This window comes from Chiloscyllium plagiosum, unplaced genomic scaffold, assembly GCF_037043375.1.
Source record: "Chiloscyllium plagiosum isolate Xiang-an unplaced genomic scaffold, Cpla_swu_hap1 HiC_scaffold_5, whole genome shotgun sequence".
Classification (NCBI taxonomy): domain Eukaryota; kingdom Metazoa; phylum Chordata; class Chondrichthyes; order Orectolobiformes; family Hemiscylliidae; genus Chiloscyllium; species Chiloscyllium plagiosum.
The window spans coordinates 36948700-36963006 of NW_028270143.1; the positions used below are offsets into that span (position 1 = coordinate 36948700).

Here is a 14307-nt window from a genome sequence, read left to right on the forward strand (position 1 = left end):
AACAGCCCCAGCCTGTTCAGCCTCTACCTGTAGCTCAGATCCTCCAACCCTGGCAACATCCTCATAAATCTTTTCTGAACCTTTTCAAGTTTCACAACATATTTCCGATAGGAGGGAGACCAAAATTGCACACAATATTCCAACAGTGGCCTAACCAATGTCCTGTACAGCCGCAACATGACCTCCCAACTCCTGTACTCAATACTCTGACCAATAAAGGAAAGCATACCAAATGCTGTTTTCACTATCCTATCTCCCTGCGACTGTACTTTCAAGGAACTATGAACCTGCACTCCAAGGTCTCTTTATTCAGCAACACTCCCTAGGACCTTACCATTAAGTGTATAAGTCCTGCTAAGATTTGCTTTCCCAAAATGCAGCATCTTGCATTTATCTGAATTAAACTCCATCTGCCACTTCTCAGCCCATTGGCCCATCTGGTCCAAATCCTGTTGTAATCTGAGGTAACCCTCTTCGCTGTCCACTACGCCTCCAATTTTGGTGTCATCTGCAAACTTTCTAACTGTACCTCTTATGCTCGCATCCAAATCATTTATGTAAATGACAAAAAGTAGAGGGCCCAGCACTGATCCTTGTGGCACTCCACTGGTCACAGGCCTCCAGTCTGAAAAACAACCCTTCGCCACCACACTCTGTCTTCTACCTTTGAGCCAGTTCTGTCTGCAAATGGCTAGTTCTCCCTGTATTCCATGAGTTCTAACTTTGCTAATCAGTCTCCCATGGGGAACCTTGTCAAATGCCTTACTGAAGTCTATATAGATCACATTTACTGCTCTGCTCTCATCAATCTTCTTTGTTGCTTCTTCAAAAAACTCAATCAAGTTTGTGAGACATGATTTCCCATGCACAAAGCCATGTTGACTATCCCGAATCAGTCCTTGCCTTTCCAAATACATCCTTGCCTCCCATCCTGCCCCCTGTAAAAACGCCATCCCATTCTCCCAATTCCTTCGACTCCGCCGCATCTGCTCCCAGGAGGATCAGTTCCAAAAACGCACATCCCAGATGGCCTCCTTCTTCAAGGACAGCAATTTCCCCCCCCGACATGATCGACGATGCCCTCCACCGCATCTCTTCCACTTCCCGATCCTCCGCCCTTGAACCCCGCCCCTCCAACCGCCACCAGGACAGAACCCCACTGGTCCTCACCTACCACCCCACTAACCTCCATGTACAGCGCATCGTCCGCCGTCATTTCCGCCACCTCCAAACGGACCCCACCACCAAGGATATATTTCCCTCCCCTCCCCTATCAGCATTCCGTAAAGACCACTCCCTCCGTGACTCCCTCGTCAGATCCACACCCCCCACCAACTCAACCTCCACTCCCGGCACCTTCCCCTGCAACCGCAGGAGGTGCAAGACTTGCGCCCACACCTCCCCTCTCACCTCCCTCCAAGGCCCCAAAGGAAACTTCCATATCCGCCATAGATTCACCTGTACCTCCACACATATCATCTATTGCATCCTCTGTACCCGATGTGGCCTCCTCTATATTGGGGAGACAGGCCGCCTACTTGCGGAGCGTTTCAGAGAACACCTCTGGGACACCCGGACCAACCAACCCAACCACCCTGTGGCTCAACATTTCAATTCCCCCTCCCACTCCACCAAGGATATGCAGGTCTTTGGACTCCTCCATCGTCAGACCACAACAACACGACGGTTGGAGGAAGAACGCCTCATCTTCCGGCTAGGAACCCTCCAACCACAAGGGATGAACTCGGATTTCACCAGTTTCCTCATTTCCCCTCCCCCCAGCCTGTCTCAGTCAAATCCATCAAATTCAGTACCGCCTCCCTAACCTGCAATCTTCTTCCCGACCTCTCCGCCCCCACCCCAATCTGTCCTATCACCCTCACCTTGACCTTTTTCCACCTATCACATTTCCGACGCCCCTCCCCCAAGTCCCTCCTCCCTATCTTTTATCTTAGCCTGCTGGACAAACTTTCCTCATTCCTGAAGAAGGGCTAATGCCCGAAACGTCGATTCTCCTGTTCCCTAGATGCTGCCTGACCTGCTGCGCTTCTCCAGCAACACATTTCCATCTCTGATCTCCAGCATCTGCAGACCTCATTTTCTCTTCTTTCCAAATACATGTACATCCTGTCCCTCAGGATTCCCTCCAACAACTTGCCCACCAGCGAAGTCTATGACATAAAATACAACAAATACTCTGCTTTCCTTGCATCTTGCTTAAAAAAACGTCTGTATGTCGCTTGCATATAAATCTTAAACATCTTAAATATAAAATACATAAATAGTTAAACACTCATGAATTAAAAATGTATTATCCTAAAAACAATCTACAGCAATTAAATGGGTGTGGGAAAGGAGGGGAGTTTTCTACTACTCCTCATTCTCTGGGAAACAATAGAAAGAAAAGATTTTGTACGGCACCTTTCCCAATCTAAGTACTCCTCAAAGTGCATTGTAGCTAATGAGATACTTTTGAAGTGTAGTCACTTGTAATGAAGGATAATTTTGGGGATTGGTGAGTTAATAGCTGAACTCAGCCCTTGATATATATAGAGGTAAAAACAATGACTGCAGATGCTGGAAACCAGATTCTGGATTAGTGGTGCTGGAAGAGCACAGCAATTCAGGCAGCATCCGAGGACAGGCAAAGCCTGTGCTCTTCCAGCACCACTAATCCAGAACCTTGATATATATAGTATGCCAGACAGGATTTAATGAAAAAAATTAGGTTCCTGCAAAATCTACAACTTTATGTGACGAGAAGCATAAATATAATATGATGTGGAGGTGCCAGTGTTGGACTGGGGTGGACGAAGTTAAAAATCACACGACACCAGGAAGTAGAAGCTTTTGGAGCGCTGCTCCTTTGTCAGCTAGCTAGTGGAATAGGACACAGAATTTATAGCAAAAGATCATAGTGTCATACACCAATGCAATATATTGAGCAAACCAAGATTACTGTTAAGCCTTTCATCTTTTAGAATGGGCTACAGGTTTCAATTCATTAATGTATAAATCCCAGAACTTCTTCCAAGTCACATTCCTGAGATAATTTAAGGTTTATTAAAAAAAAGTGTTGTTTCAGCTCAGACAATGTACTAAAGGTGTGAGGTTAGAATACTGTCTGTTTCATTAGTGAGTCAGACTGGTTCTATTTCCATAGAAGGAATTTATAAGATGTCATATGGATTATAAAAAATATTGACTGTCTACAGATTGTGTGCCTTTTGAATATATTTAAGCAAAATAAATATTAATTGTTTGGCCTGACTTTGTGCCCTTGCACATTTTGGTTAAATTCATGCAACAGACACATAAACGTAGCACCTTGACCTGTAAACTTGTTAGAATTTGAAAAGGATATTCTAACTTCTGAAGTTCTATTCATTGTTATAATGCTGATTGTAAGTCCTACTTTGCCAGGATGATGCTAAGGAGGGAATTTTTTTACATTACACTGGCTTGTGTATTTTAGGAACTCTTTCCTAAAAAGGCAGAGGTGGACAGATTCTTTGTAAGCAAGAGACAAGTGGTTATCAGGTTTGAGAAGGAATGTGAATTTGAAGTTAAAATCAGATCAACTATAATTTTATTAAATGGCAGATCATGCTCGAGAGATTGAATGACCTACTTCTTTGTTGTTGTTTGTTTGTTTGGTAAGAGAGAAGATTTTTAAGGGTGAATGTCTTCATTGAAAAATATCAGAGTAACTATCCAATATTTTTCTACTGGTAATTTCAAGCAAAAGCATTGAGTTGTTGGTTTTGTATTATAGAACTGTGTCTTGCCTCACACAGTTGAGTGATTAACAGCTAAATCCTTTCAGTTCATAAATTGAGATTGGTTGGTACACTTCAGATTGTTAAAATACTTGTTGTAAAATTCTAATGGCACTGTTTGCTTTTCAATGCTGTATCTTTGAACCAAAGTTGTAACGATCAGGGTAATTTGTTTTATAGACTTGTCTCCTTCCTTTCCTGATGGGGGTGACTTTGTGATACTTTACTCTGGTGTCGACTATCTGTTTCTAAGCTCGACTTACCAAGCCTTTTCTAAGCACACATTTCCTAACAGATTTTTGTAGCCTTTTCTAAATGTACCTTTCCCAACAGGTTTTGTAGGATAACAATTAGAAGCAGGGACAATGACTTACTCGCTCGGGTAGGATTGCAATGGCCAGTTGCAGTGCCTCAGGTTATCTGCTTACTCTGAACAGCACCAGTGTGAATATCTACTGGGAGGGAGAAATAAGAGATTTTAAAAGCAACCTATTCTGGGGGAGAATCAAAAGTATTTCTCTTCTGCTCCAAAATATTTTCCGTTAATATAAAAAAGAATCATTTTTTTAAAAACAAGTACTTTTGGAAAGCTAAAATAATTTAGAAAATGTAAAACCATACATATTGTAATTGTTTTTTTCACATTTTAGTGAAGTAGTGACACAGAAGCAAGATCATCTGGTTTCTATGTTTGTAGCTATCTTCATGATACTTGTGGTGAATTTTATTGTCTAATCTGCTTTAGAAACAGCGTGGAAACAGGTCATTTGTCTCAGCTGATCTCCCACAGTGTTAATACTCCACATATGTCTGTTCCCATGAAAATGTCTCCTCAATCTATCGTTCTTTGCTGTCCTTCCTTGTTAAACCTCACCTCAGATGTGTCAGTGCAATTGACATCAACAATGTCACGTGTAGTGTGTTTTGTCAACTCACCAATTTCTTTGCAAAACGTCTGTGTTTTATTTTCTGGACTCTGGTGATTGCTGCAGCTGATATTCACTCTTTTCTGTAACATATGCAAGAACGCAATGAGCCATTGTCCACAACTCTAATAATTGCACAAAGATTAAAAAAAAGTCTCTTGTCGAGGGATCAGGGCTTTATGAAATAGGTGGAAAATCTTTAACAGCACAACTTTGTTACCAAGAAAATTAAATCCCTGGCTTCTAATTCGCAGTTTGTGTCTTTATCCCAGTGTATATTTGTCTCTCTCAAGCTGTGCAGCACAGTTCATAAATTATGACCCACTGTTTTGGTGTACTTTTGATGATAAATGTCTATCTTCCTTCAATTTCTGTCTGTAGCTTATATGTTTCTGTCTGCAACTCAATACATAACTGGCTTATTTTGTTTCCTCAGTGATATATTTTTGTCTTCAGGATATAAATGCGTGCCTCAACACCTTTTTAATATGCTTTTCGTAGATCTATTTGGCATGAATTTCAGTGTACATTTATTCACCAGTTTTCAGCTGGTCCTTGTCCTAAATTTTTAAAGTCTGCCTTAAATTATTGAGACAGCCTGTTATCTTTGTTGTTGAGACTTACTCAGAGTCTTTTGTTCGATTGAAATACCATAGTCTGGTCTTGTGCCTGAAAGGGCTGACAAGGTTTTAGTTTGACATCTCATTTGAAAAACTAGAACCACAATTGTGCAACATTCAGTCAATAATCTACTGAAATTTCTACCCAAATTTCTGGAGTTGGGGTTGAACCTAAAATTTTCTAACTCAAAACAAACTTTTACAACAAAACCAGCGATGAGATATTTTGCAGATGGGAAAAGTAAATCTGCAAAATTATGTTTTGGTTTACAGGGCCTTGAATGATCACATCTGAAGTACATAGTATATTATTGTTTTCCTAATTTAAGAAAGGATATAGGAAAACGATGTAGAATGTAGGAAAATAGATGGTGACATCTTGAAAAATTACAGAGGAGATGTGCTGGATGTCTTGAAACACATAAAAGTGGATAAATCCCCTGGATCTGATCAGGTATACCCTAGAACTCTGTGGGTAGCTAGAGAAGTGATTGCTGCCCCTCTTGCTGAGATATTTGTATCATTGATAGTCACAGGTGAGGGGTTGGAAGACTGGAGGTTGTTTAATGTGGTGCCACTATTTAAGAAAGGTGGTAAGGACAAGCCAGGGAACTATAGACCGGGGAGCCTGACATATGTGGTGGGCAAGTTGTTGGCGGGAATCCTGAGGGACAGGATGTACATGTGTTTGGAAAGGCAAGGATTGTTTAGAGATAGTCAATATGGCTTTGTACATGAGAAATCATGTCTCACGAACTTGATTGAGTTTTTTTGAAGAAGTAACAAAGAGGATTGATGAGGGCAGAGTGGTAGACATGATCTATATGGACTTCAGTAAGGCATTCGACAAGGTTTCCCATGGAAGACTGGTTAGCAAAGTTAAATTTCATGGAATATAGGGAGAACTAGCCATTTGGATACAGAACTGCCTCAAAGGTAGAAGACAGAGGGTGATGGTGGAGGGTTGTTTTCAGACTGGAGGCCTGTGACCAGTGATGTTTCACAAGGATCGGTGCTTGGACCACTACTGTTTGTTGTTGTTATCGAAGATTTGGATGCGAGCATAAGTGGTATGGTTAGTCAGTTTGCAGATGACACCAAAATTGGAGGTGTCATGGACAGTGGAGAAGGTTACCGCAGATTACAACGGGATCTTGATCAGATGGGCCAGTGGGCTGAGGAGTGGCAGATGGAGTTTAATTAGAGAAATGCGAGGTGCTGCATTTTGGGAAAGCAAATCTTAGCAGGACTTATACACTTAATGGTAAGGTCCTAGGGAGTGTTGCTGAACAAAAAGACCTTGGAGTGCAGGTTCATAGCTCCTTGAAAGTAGAGTCTAAGGTTGATAGGATAGTGAAGAAGGCGTTTGGTATGCTTTCCTTTTATTGGTCAGTGTATTCAATACAGGAATTGGGAGGTCATGTTGCAGCTGTACAGGACATTGGTTAGGCCACTGTTGGAATATTGCATGCAATTCTGGTCTCCTTCCTATTGGAAGGATGTTGTGAAACTTGAAAGGGTTCAGAAAAGATTTACAAGGATATTGCCAGGATTGAAGGATTTGAGCTATAGGGAGAGGTTGAATAAGCTAGGGCTGTTTTCTGTGGAGCATCGGAGGCTGAGGGGTGAACTTCTAGAGGTTTATAAAATCATGGGGGGGGCATGGATAGGGTAAATAGACAAAGTTTTTTCCCTGGGGTGGGGAAGTCCAGAACAAGAGGGCATAGATTTCGGTTGAGAGGGGAAATATATAAAAGAGACCTAAGCGGCAATGCTTTCACGCAGAGAGTGATGTGTGTGTGTGTGGAATGGGCTGCCAGAGGGAGTTGTGGAGGTTAGTATGATTGCAACATTTAAAAGGCATCTGGATGGGTATATGAATAGGAAGCGTTTAGAGGGTTATGGGACGGGTGCTGTAAGGTGAGACGAGATTAGGTTGGGATGCCTGGTCGGCATGGACGAGTTGGACCGAATGTTGTTGACTGAGTGCAAGTCGGCCGAGTGAACATGTGAACAACATGCAAAGAATAGGCATAGATTGCTGAAATATTGGAAAGTTCATTGAGTAGGTGGGAGTTCTTGATGACTGGAACATTTTTAATTCAAAATGATTGCCTTTAATAGCAACTGAGCATTCCAAAGTATGAAGAGGGAGGCAATACGCAGGAAACTATAGGCAAGCAAACTTGACATCTGGCGTAGGGAAAGTGTTAGATTTGATCATTTGAAGAGATTGTAGCTTAATACTTTAAAAAAAAAACCTCAAGATACATCAGAACAGTTAGCATGCTTTCAAGTTGTTGACATTTGGTGAAGGAATAACGTGCTCTGCATAAAAGGGAGCTGTAGATGTACTATACTTGGAGCTCCCGATAAGTTGCTTTTTTGCGAAAATAAAAATTCATGGTTTAGGGAGTAACATAATTGCAGAGATAGAAGATTGACTGACTAGCCAGCAGAAAATAAGAGAATGTGTTTGTCTGATTAGCAGGATGCAACTTGTGGAGTCAACAGTATCTGTGATGGGGCTTAACTATTTGCAATGTATAAAGAGAGTGAAGGCATCATGCCGAAAATTTCAAATAACACCAAGAGAGACAGGAAAGTATGTTGTGTAGAAGACGTAAGGAAATTGCAGATGGATATAGATAGGTTGAACAAATAGTAAAAATCTGACAGGTGGTGTGTAATGTGGGAAAATGTGACATTGGAAGGAAGAATAAAAAAGCAGTGTCTTTAGGGTACTTAAATTCAGAATAACTGCCAAATTCTGAGGTGCAGAGGGCATAGGTGTTTCAGTGCATGAGTCATTAGTCAGGTTGCTCTTGCAGCTGGTATTCAAGAATAAGATGTTTTTCTTTGTGACAAGAGGAATTAAACATAGAAGTAATGATGTTATGCTCCAATTTAAAAGGATATTGATGAGACCACATCTCAAATAATGTGTGCAATTATGAATTCTTTATTTAAAAAAGATGTAAATGCAGTGGAGGCAGCTCGGGGACATTTACTGGATTACTACCCAGAATAAGTGATATGGCTCATGAAGTGGCCATTTGTGATGTGCAGGGTTTGGGATCATGCAGTGAGCTGGCCCACACCCATATTAGGCAGTCCAGAAAGTAGGGAAGCCTGGGAAAGCAGGGACATCCATCATTTTAAAAAGCTCTTGAGAAATTCTGACGTGCTGAAAATCTAGGTTTTGAGAAAGCCATCTCAAAAACTGGAATTGGCTGTTTTGAGATCTACATAAATCCTGTAAGGAGTATTGAAAAGATTGTTTGAAGACCCTTACATAATTAATCTAATGTTAATCTTATGATTGGCTTGCATGAAGAAGTTATGTCTACAGTAGTACTAATATTGTTTACAATTCTGTGAAATGTCTTTGTTTCTTCTTGATACATTTTATTTTTCTTTTACAGAGTTCATTGGATAAATGACATTGTCGTGGTGGTGTCAAAACAGAACTTTGAATTGATGAATTTGATTATAAAGCGTTATGGGCACTCGAGAACAACAGTTGTTGAGGGTGCACTCACTCGTCACCAGTCTATTTTCAATGGGCTAAAAGCATTTGTGGAAAATCAACCTTGTATAGCTTGGCTGCAGAAACCTGAAGTGGTGATCATCCATGATGCGGTGAGGCCTTTCGTAGAGGAAGATATGTTATTCCACGTGGCCACAGCTGCGAAGGAATGTGGGGTATGTAAGAATATTATGATGCCGCTGCTAAGAACCAGAGGCCATTCAGCTCTTTGAACTGGTTTCACTTGTAAATTAGATCTTGACTAATCTGTATCTAAACTGCACTTCCAGCCTTGGTTCTGGGCAAATGTGTATTGACATTAATTCTGACATTGTCAATTGTCCGCGGCTCAGCAGCTTTTGGTAGAGTAGGGGGAAACAAGAAGAAAATTTCATTTATTGACACGTACTCAAGTACAGAAGCATAGGAGTGCAGTGAAATGTTTACAGCAGGGCAAAAGTTTGAATTTTCCACAATCCTTTGTGTGGAATAGTGCTTTCTGACTTCAATCTCTGTCTGGCTTAGCTCTAATGTTAACTTTAATGTTAGCTCTATTGTTCTGAACTCCCCTACCCCTCTCTACTGACCTTATCAACTTCACAAAGACCTGTATTTACAGAAACATTCATTGTGTGAATTATATGGGTACTTCCTGTTCCCTAGTGAATTACTATTTATTTTCAGTCCTGAAGGCAGTCACTATGATGTGGTCATAATCCAGCTAGTCATGTTAACCCAGACCTTGAATATTAATAGGTTATTTGATTGTTCAAGTTGATACAACAAAGCTGGCTTCTGTCTTCCTTCAACTTTCACACTTTCCATGGTGGTCTCAAATGATCATGAACTGTAACCTTGAATAATTCCCACCTGCTCTGAATCATCAGCTATGAGGCCAATCATCACCCTCTTGGAGCAAGCCTTGGATCCAAGCATCTAATTTACCACAGAGAAGAGACTGAGTCTCAGACCTTCTGATTCAGTGCAATAACATAATGCTTGGTCATTGGCTAATTTGTGGATTTAGTGTCTTGTTTGAACACCAAGCATTTTGCAATTAGTTACTACAAGATCAGAGTTAGCACTCCAACGAATCAATATCAATAACAGGGTGACACGATGGCTCAGTGGTTAGCATTGCTGCCTCACAGCGCCAGGGACCCAGGTTCGATTTCACCTTTGGGCAACTGTCTGTTTGCATATTCTCTTTGTGTCTATGTAGGTTTGTTATGGGTGCTCCAGTTTCCTCCCACAATCCAAAGAAACGCAGGTTAGGTGGATTGGACATGCTAAATTGACCACTGAGTCCAGGGATATGCAGGCTCGGTGGAGGGCATGGGGAAATGGAAGGTTACAGGGATAGGGTAGGGGCGTGGATGTCTGTGGGATGCTTTTTGAAGGGTTGGTGTGAACTTGGTGGACTGAACAATCTATTTCAACACTGTAGGGATTCGATGAGTTTTTAAAAAAAGTTTATAACGGATAACATTTGCATTTAATAGAATGACCCTCATTTGTCAAGGGGTTCCTGCTCTTTCTTTAGTGGGAGATTTGTGGAACCCTGGGAGGAATCATGTCAAAATGGCTATTCAGCCAATTGTCAAGATTCTACTAAAGATTTTGAATAGAAATTCAGGAACTCTGGATCAGTATACCCACTGAAATATTATTTTCTTATTACGTAAATGATCATTATATGCCTAACAATTCTTTCGACTTAGATTTCTTCACAAACTGTTTTGGGCTTGCATTTTAATATCTTTTATAAGGTTGTTCTCATGACACATTAGCTTTTACCCCAACATTCAGACATGATGATCCCATGCTTTGTCAGGTCTGAAATAAAAGATCTCGCGCAGAGGTTAGGTGCTAGGGTCTATGCAATTGACATCATTGCATTGTGTTATGAGGGCAGAAATTTGACCAATCGAATATTCTATCTCGTGATCTTTCATTTGTCTTCATTCAAAGGTCAGGCACATGGGGCGCTCCATAGTGCTAACTTGAAGTACTAACCATCATAGACAAGTCATTGTTACTTAGCAGCTTGGATTGACTTGGAGGTGAATTGATCAAGATAGCAATTGCTAAAAATGAACTAAGCAACATTGCTCAATGTTGCTTCAAGTGTCAACTGGTGAAATATTTTGCCAACGTGTTAACTGTCATCTGCTATAGTCAATTTTTCTGGCTCAGAGTCACACTTCTCTATAATCTACTTGTACAACAAAATAACTCTGGAATGTAGCAAATGCATATTTTTGTGATTGGACCAGATATTCTCATTGTTTGAGTATGCAACTTCCATGAACCAAAATAACACTGGCATTGTTAGAGCTATTGGGTCAAAAGACCCATATATGTGCTATAAATTCTCTGCATGATTTTATGTAAAGATGATCAATGGAAAAGGTTAATGGTGTGTCAATGTTACCAACTCTGGTTATCAAGGTTGATATGTTACATAAATGTCAGGAGGTCCATGGTGCAGTGGAAACTGCATCCAGTTCTCAGGAGAAGATGTCTGCTCTGCTTGTATTTTTAAAATACTCCTATGTTGTGTGCATTGAATAACAGCAGGTTTGGGAAAAATGAAGGTTATTCTATTGATTATGTGGCATCTGTTTCATGGAGGGAATATTGTATTAAATTTCTAATACAAATTTTTCAGTACATAAAGGTTTTCTATTACTAACTGTTGCTTCAATATAATTTGACGAGATGCTTTGGAATGATATCAAGGACTTTAGGAATGGGTTATTGATGTTTACTGTATTATAGAACTATGCCATACAAAGAGAATATTTCAGAGCAAGTGACATTTTGTTGTCATGCAGTTAAAATTATATCAACAAGAATCTTGGAAATAGATGACCTGTTTTCCTGGCTGTGGACGTTGCTATGTGTGGAGAAAGGTGAAAGGAGAAAAAATAACAAGAAACCATTTCCTCAGCTCCAAATTGAAATAAGGGACAATAGTTCAGCACAATAGGGCGAATGAAAAATTAGTTGTGATAATTTCTCCGGGATGGCAAACTTATATGTACAAAGACTAACAAAATTGAATTTTAAAAAAAAAAGCAGAGAAAGTTAAAGTCAACCAATGCAATTAAACCAGCCCCAGCTGCTCTTTTCAAATTGCTGTTTGTGGGAAAGTGCTATGTGCAAGTCTGATGCTCGCCTTCTTGTATGGGAGTAGGGATCCTCTTCAGAAGTGCTTGTTTGGCTGTAAAGCGTTTTGAAGAACTGATCACTTTCCAAAGGCATTTTATAAGCACAAGTTTTTATTTTCTTGAAGGAAAGATTTAAGGAGAGGTATTCGAATTATGTAAGTTTTTGAAAGAATAAGCAAGAAAGCTGGTGACAAGACAGTTAGTAAGCTGAGAACAGATTTAAAATAATTCGTTTAAAAAAATCCGAGAAATGAACAGACTGTTTTGAATTATTTCGCTATGGAATGCACTTTTCTGGTGGAAATCAATTCAGTAATAACTCTCAAATGGGGATAAGATTTATAACTGGAAAAGAAGAATATATTGCAGGGCTATGGGAAAGAACAGGGAGTGGAACCAACTGGGTGGCTCTTTCAAAGAGTAGACATGGCCTCCTTCTGTTCTGCTGTTATTCTTTGTTATTAGCCAGTGACATTTGTAGATGAGAGAGTAGGCCAAATTATGTTGGACTATCCTCTGTCTTTGGTGAACCAACACAATACATAGAGGAGAAAGTGAGGGCTGCAGATGCTGGAGATCAGAGCTTAAAATGTGTTGCTGGAAAAGCGCAGCAGGTCAGGCAGCATCCAGGGAACAGGAGAATCGACATTTCGGGCATAAGCCCTTCTTCAGGAATGAGGAAAGTGTGTCCAGCAGGCTAAGATAAAAGGTAGAGAGGAGGGGCTTGGGGGAGGGGTGTTGGAGATGCGATAGGTGGAAGGAGGTCAAGGTGAGGGTGATAGGCCGGAGTCTCCAAACGTCGTGTTGCTATGGCCTCCTCTATATTGGGGACACAGGCCGCCTACTTGCGGAACGTTTCAGAGAACACCTCTGGGACACCAGGACCAACCAATCCAACCACCCCGTGGCTCAACACTTCAACTCCCTCTCCCACTCCACCAAGGACATGCAGGTCCTTGGACTCCTCCATCGCCAGACCATAGCAACACGACGGTTGGAGATGGAGCGCCTCATCTTCCGCCTAGGAACCCTCCAACCACAAGGGATGAACTCAGATTTCTCCAGTTTCCTCATTTCCCCTCCCCCCACCTTGTCTCAGCCAAATCTCTCGAACTCAGCACCGCCTTCCTAACCTGCAATCATCTTCCTGACCTCTCTGCCCCCACCCCACTCCGGCCTATCACCCTCACCTTGACCTCCTTCCACCTATCGCATCTCCAACGCCCCTCCCCCAATCCCTCCTCCCTACCTTTTACTTAGCTTGCTGGACACACTTTCCTCATTCCTGAAGAAGGGCTTATGCCCAAAACGTCGATTCTCCTGTTCCTTGGATGCTGCCTGACCTGCTGCGCTTTTCCAGCAACACATTTTCAACACAATACATAGACTGCTGTGGTTCTGTTCGCTGAGCTGGAAGTTTCTGTTGCAAACGTTTTGTCCCCTGTCTAGGTGACATCCTCAGTGCTTGGGAGCCTCCTGTGAAGCGCTTCTGTGGTGTTTCCTCCGGCATTTATAGTGGCCTGTCCCTGCTGCTTCCGGTTGTCAGTTTCAGCTGTCCGCTGTAGTGGCCGGTATATTGGGTCCAGGTCGATGTGTTTGTTGATGGAGTTTGTGGATGAGTGCCATGCTTCTAGGAATTCCCTGGCTGTTCTTTGTTTGGCTTGCCCTATAATGGTAGTGTTGTCCCAGTCAAATTCATGTTGCTTGTCGTCTGCGTGTGTGGCTACTAAGGATAGCTGGTCGTGTCGTTTCGTGGCTAGTTGATGTTCATGTATGCGGATCATTAGCTGTCTTCCTGTTTGTCCTATATAGTGTTTTGTGCAGTCCTTGCATGGGATTTTGTACACTACATTAGTTTTGCTCATGCTGGGTATCGGGTCCTTCGTTCTGGTGAGTTGTTGTCTGAGTGTGGCTGTTGGTTTGTGTGCTGTTATGAGTCCTAGTGGTCGCAGTAGTCTGGCTGTCATTTCAGAGATGTTCTTGATCTATGGTAGTGTGGCTAGTCCTTCGGGTTGCGGCATGTCCTCGTTCCGTTGTCTTTCCCTTCGGCATCTGTTGATGAAATTGCGAGGATATCCGTTTTTGGCGAATACCTTGTATAGGTGTTCCTCTTCCTCTTTTTGCAGTTCTGGTGTGCTGCAGTGTGTTGTGGCCCTTTTGAATAGTGTCTTGATGCAACTTCGTTTGTGTGTATTGGAGTGGTTGCTTTCATAGTTCAGGACTTGGTCTGTGTGTGTGGCTTTCCTGTATGCCTTAGTGCTGAATTCTCCGTTTGGTGTT

General features: G+C 41.7%; 1 protein-coding gene across 2 annotated transcripts in view; it reads left to right on the forward strand.

Moving 5' to 3' along the window:
• Positions 1–14307, forward strand: part of crppa (CDP-L-ribitol pyrophosphorylase A) — a 259642-nt gene that overhangs the window by 5165 nt on the left and 240170 nt on the right. For both annotated transcript variants that reach the window (XM_043689823.2, XM_087987109.1), the window contains exon 2: positions 8751–9030. In XM_043689823.2, the coding sequence (XP_043545758.1) occupies positions 8751–9030 (280 nt within the window). The remainder of the gene's footprint in view (positions 1–8750; positions 9031–14307) is intronic.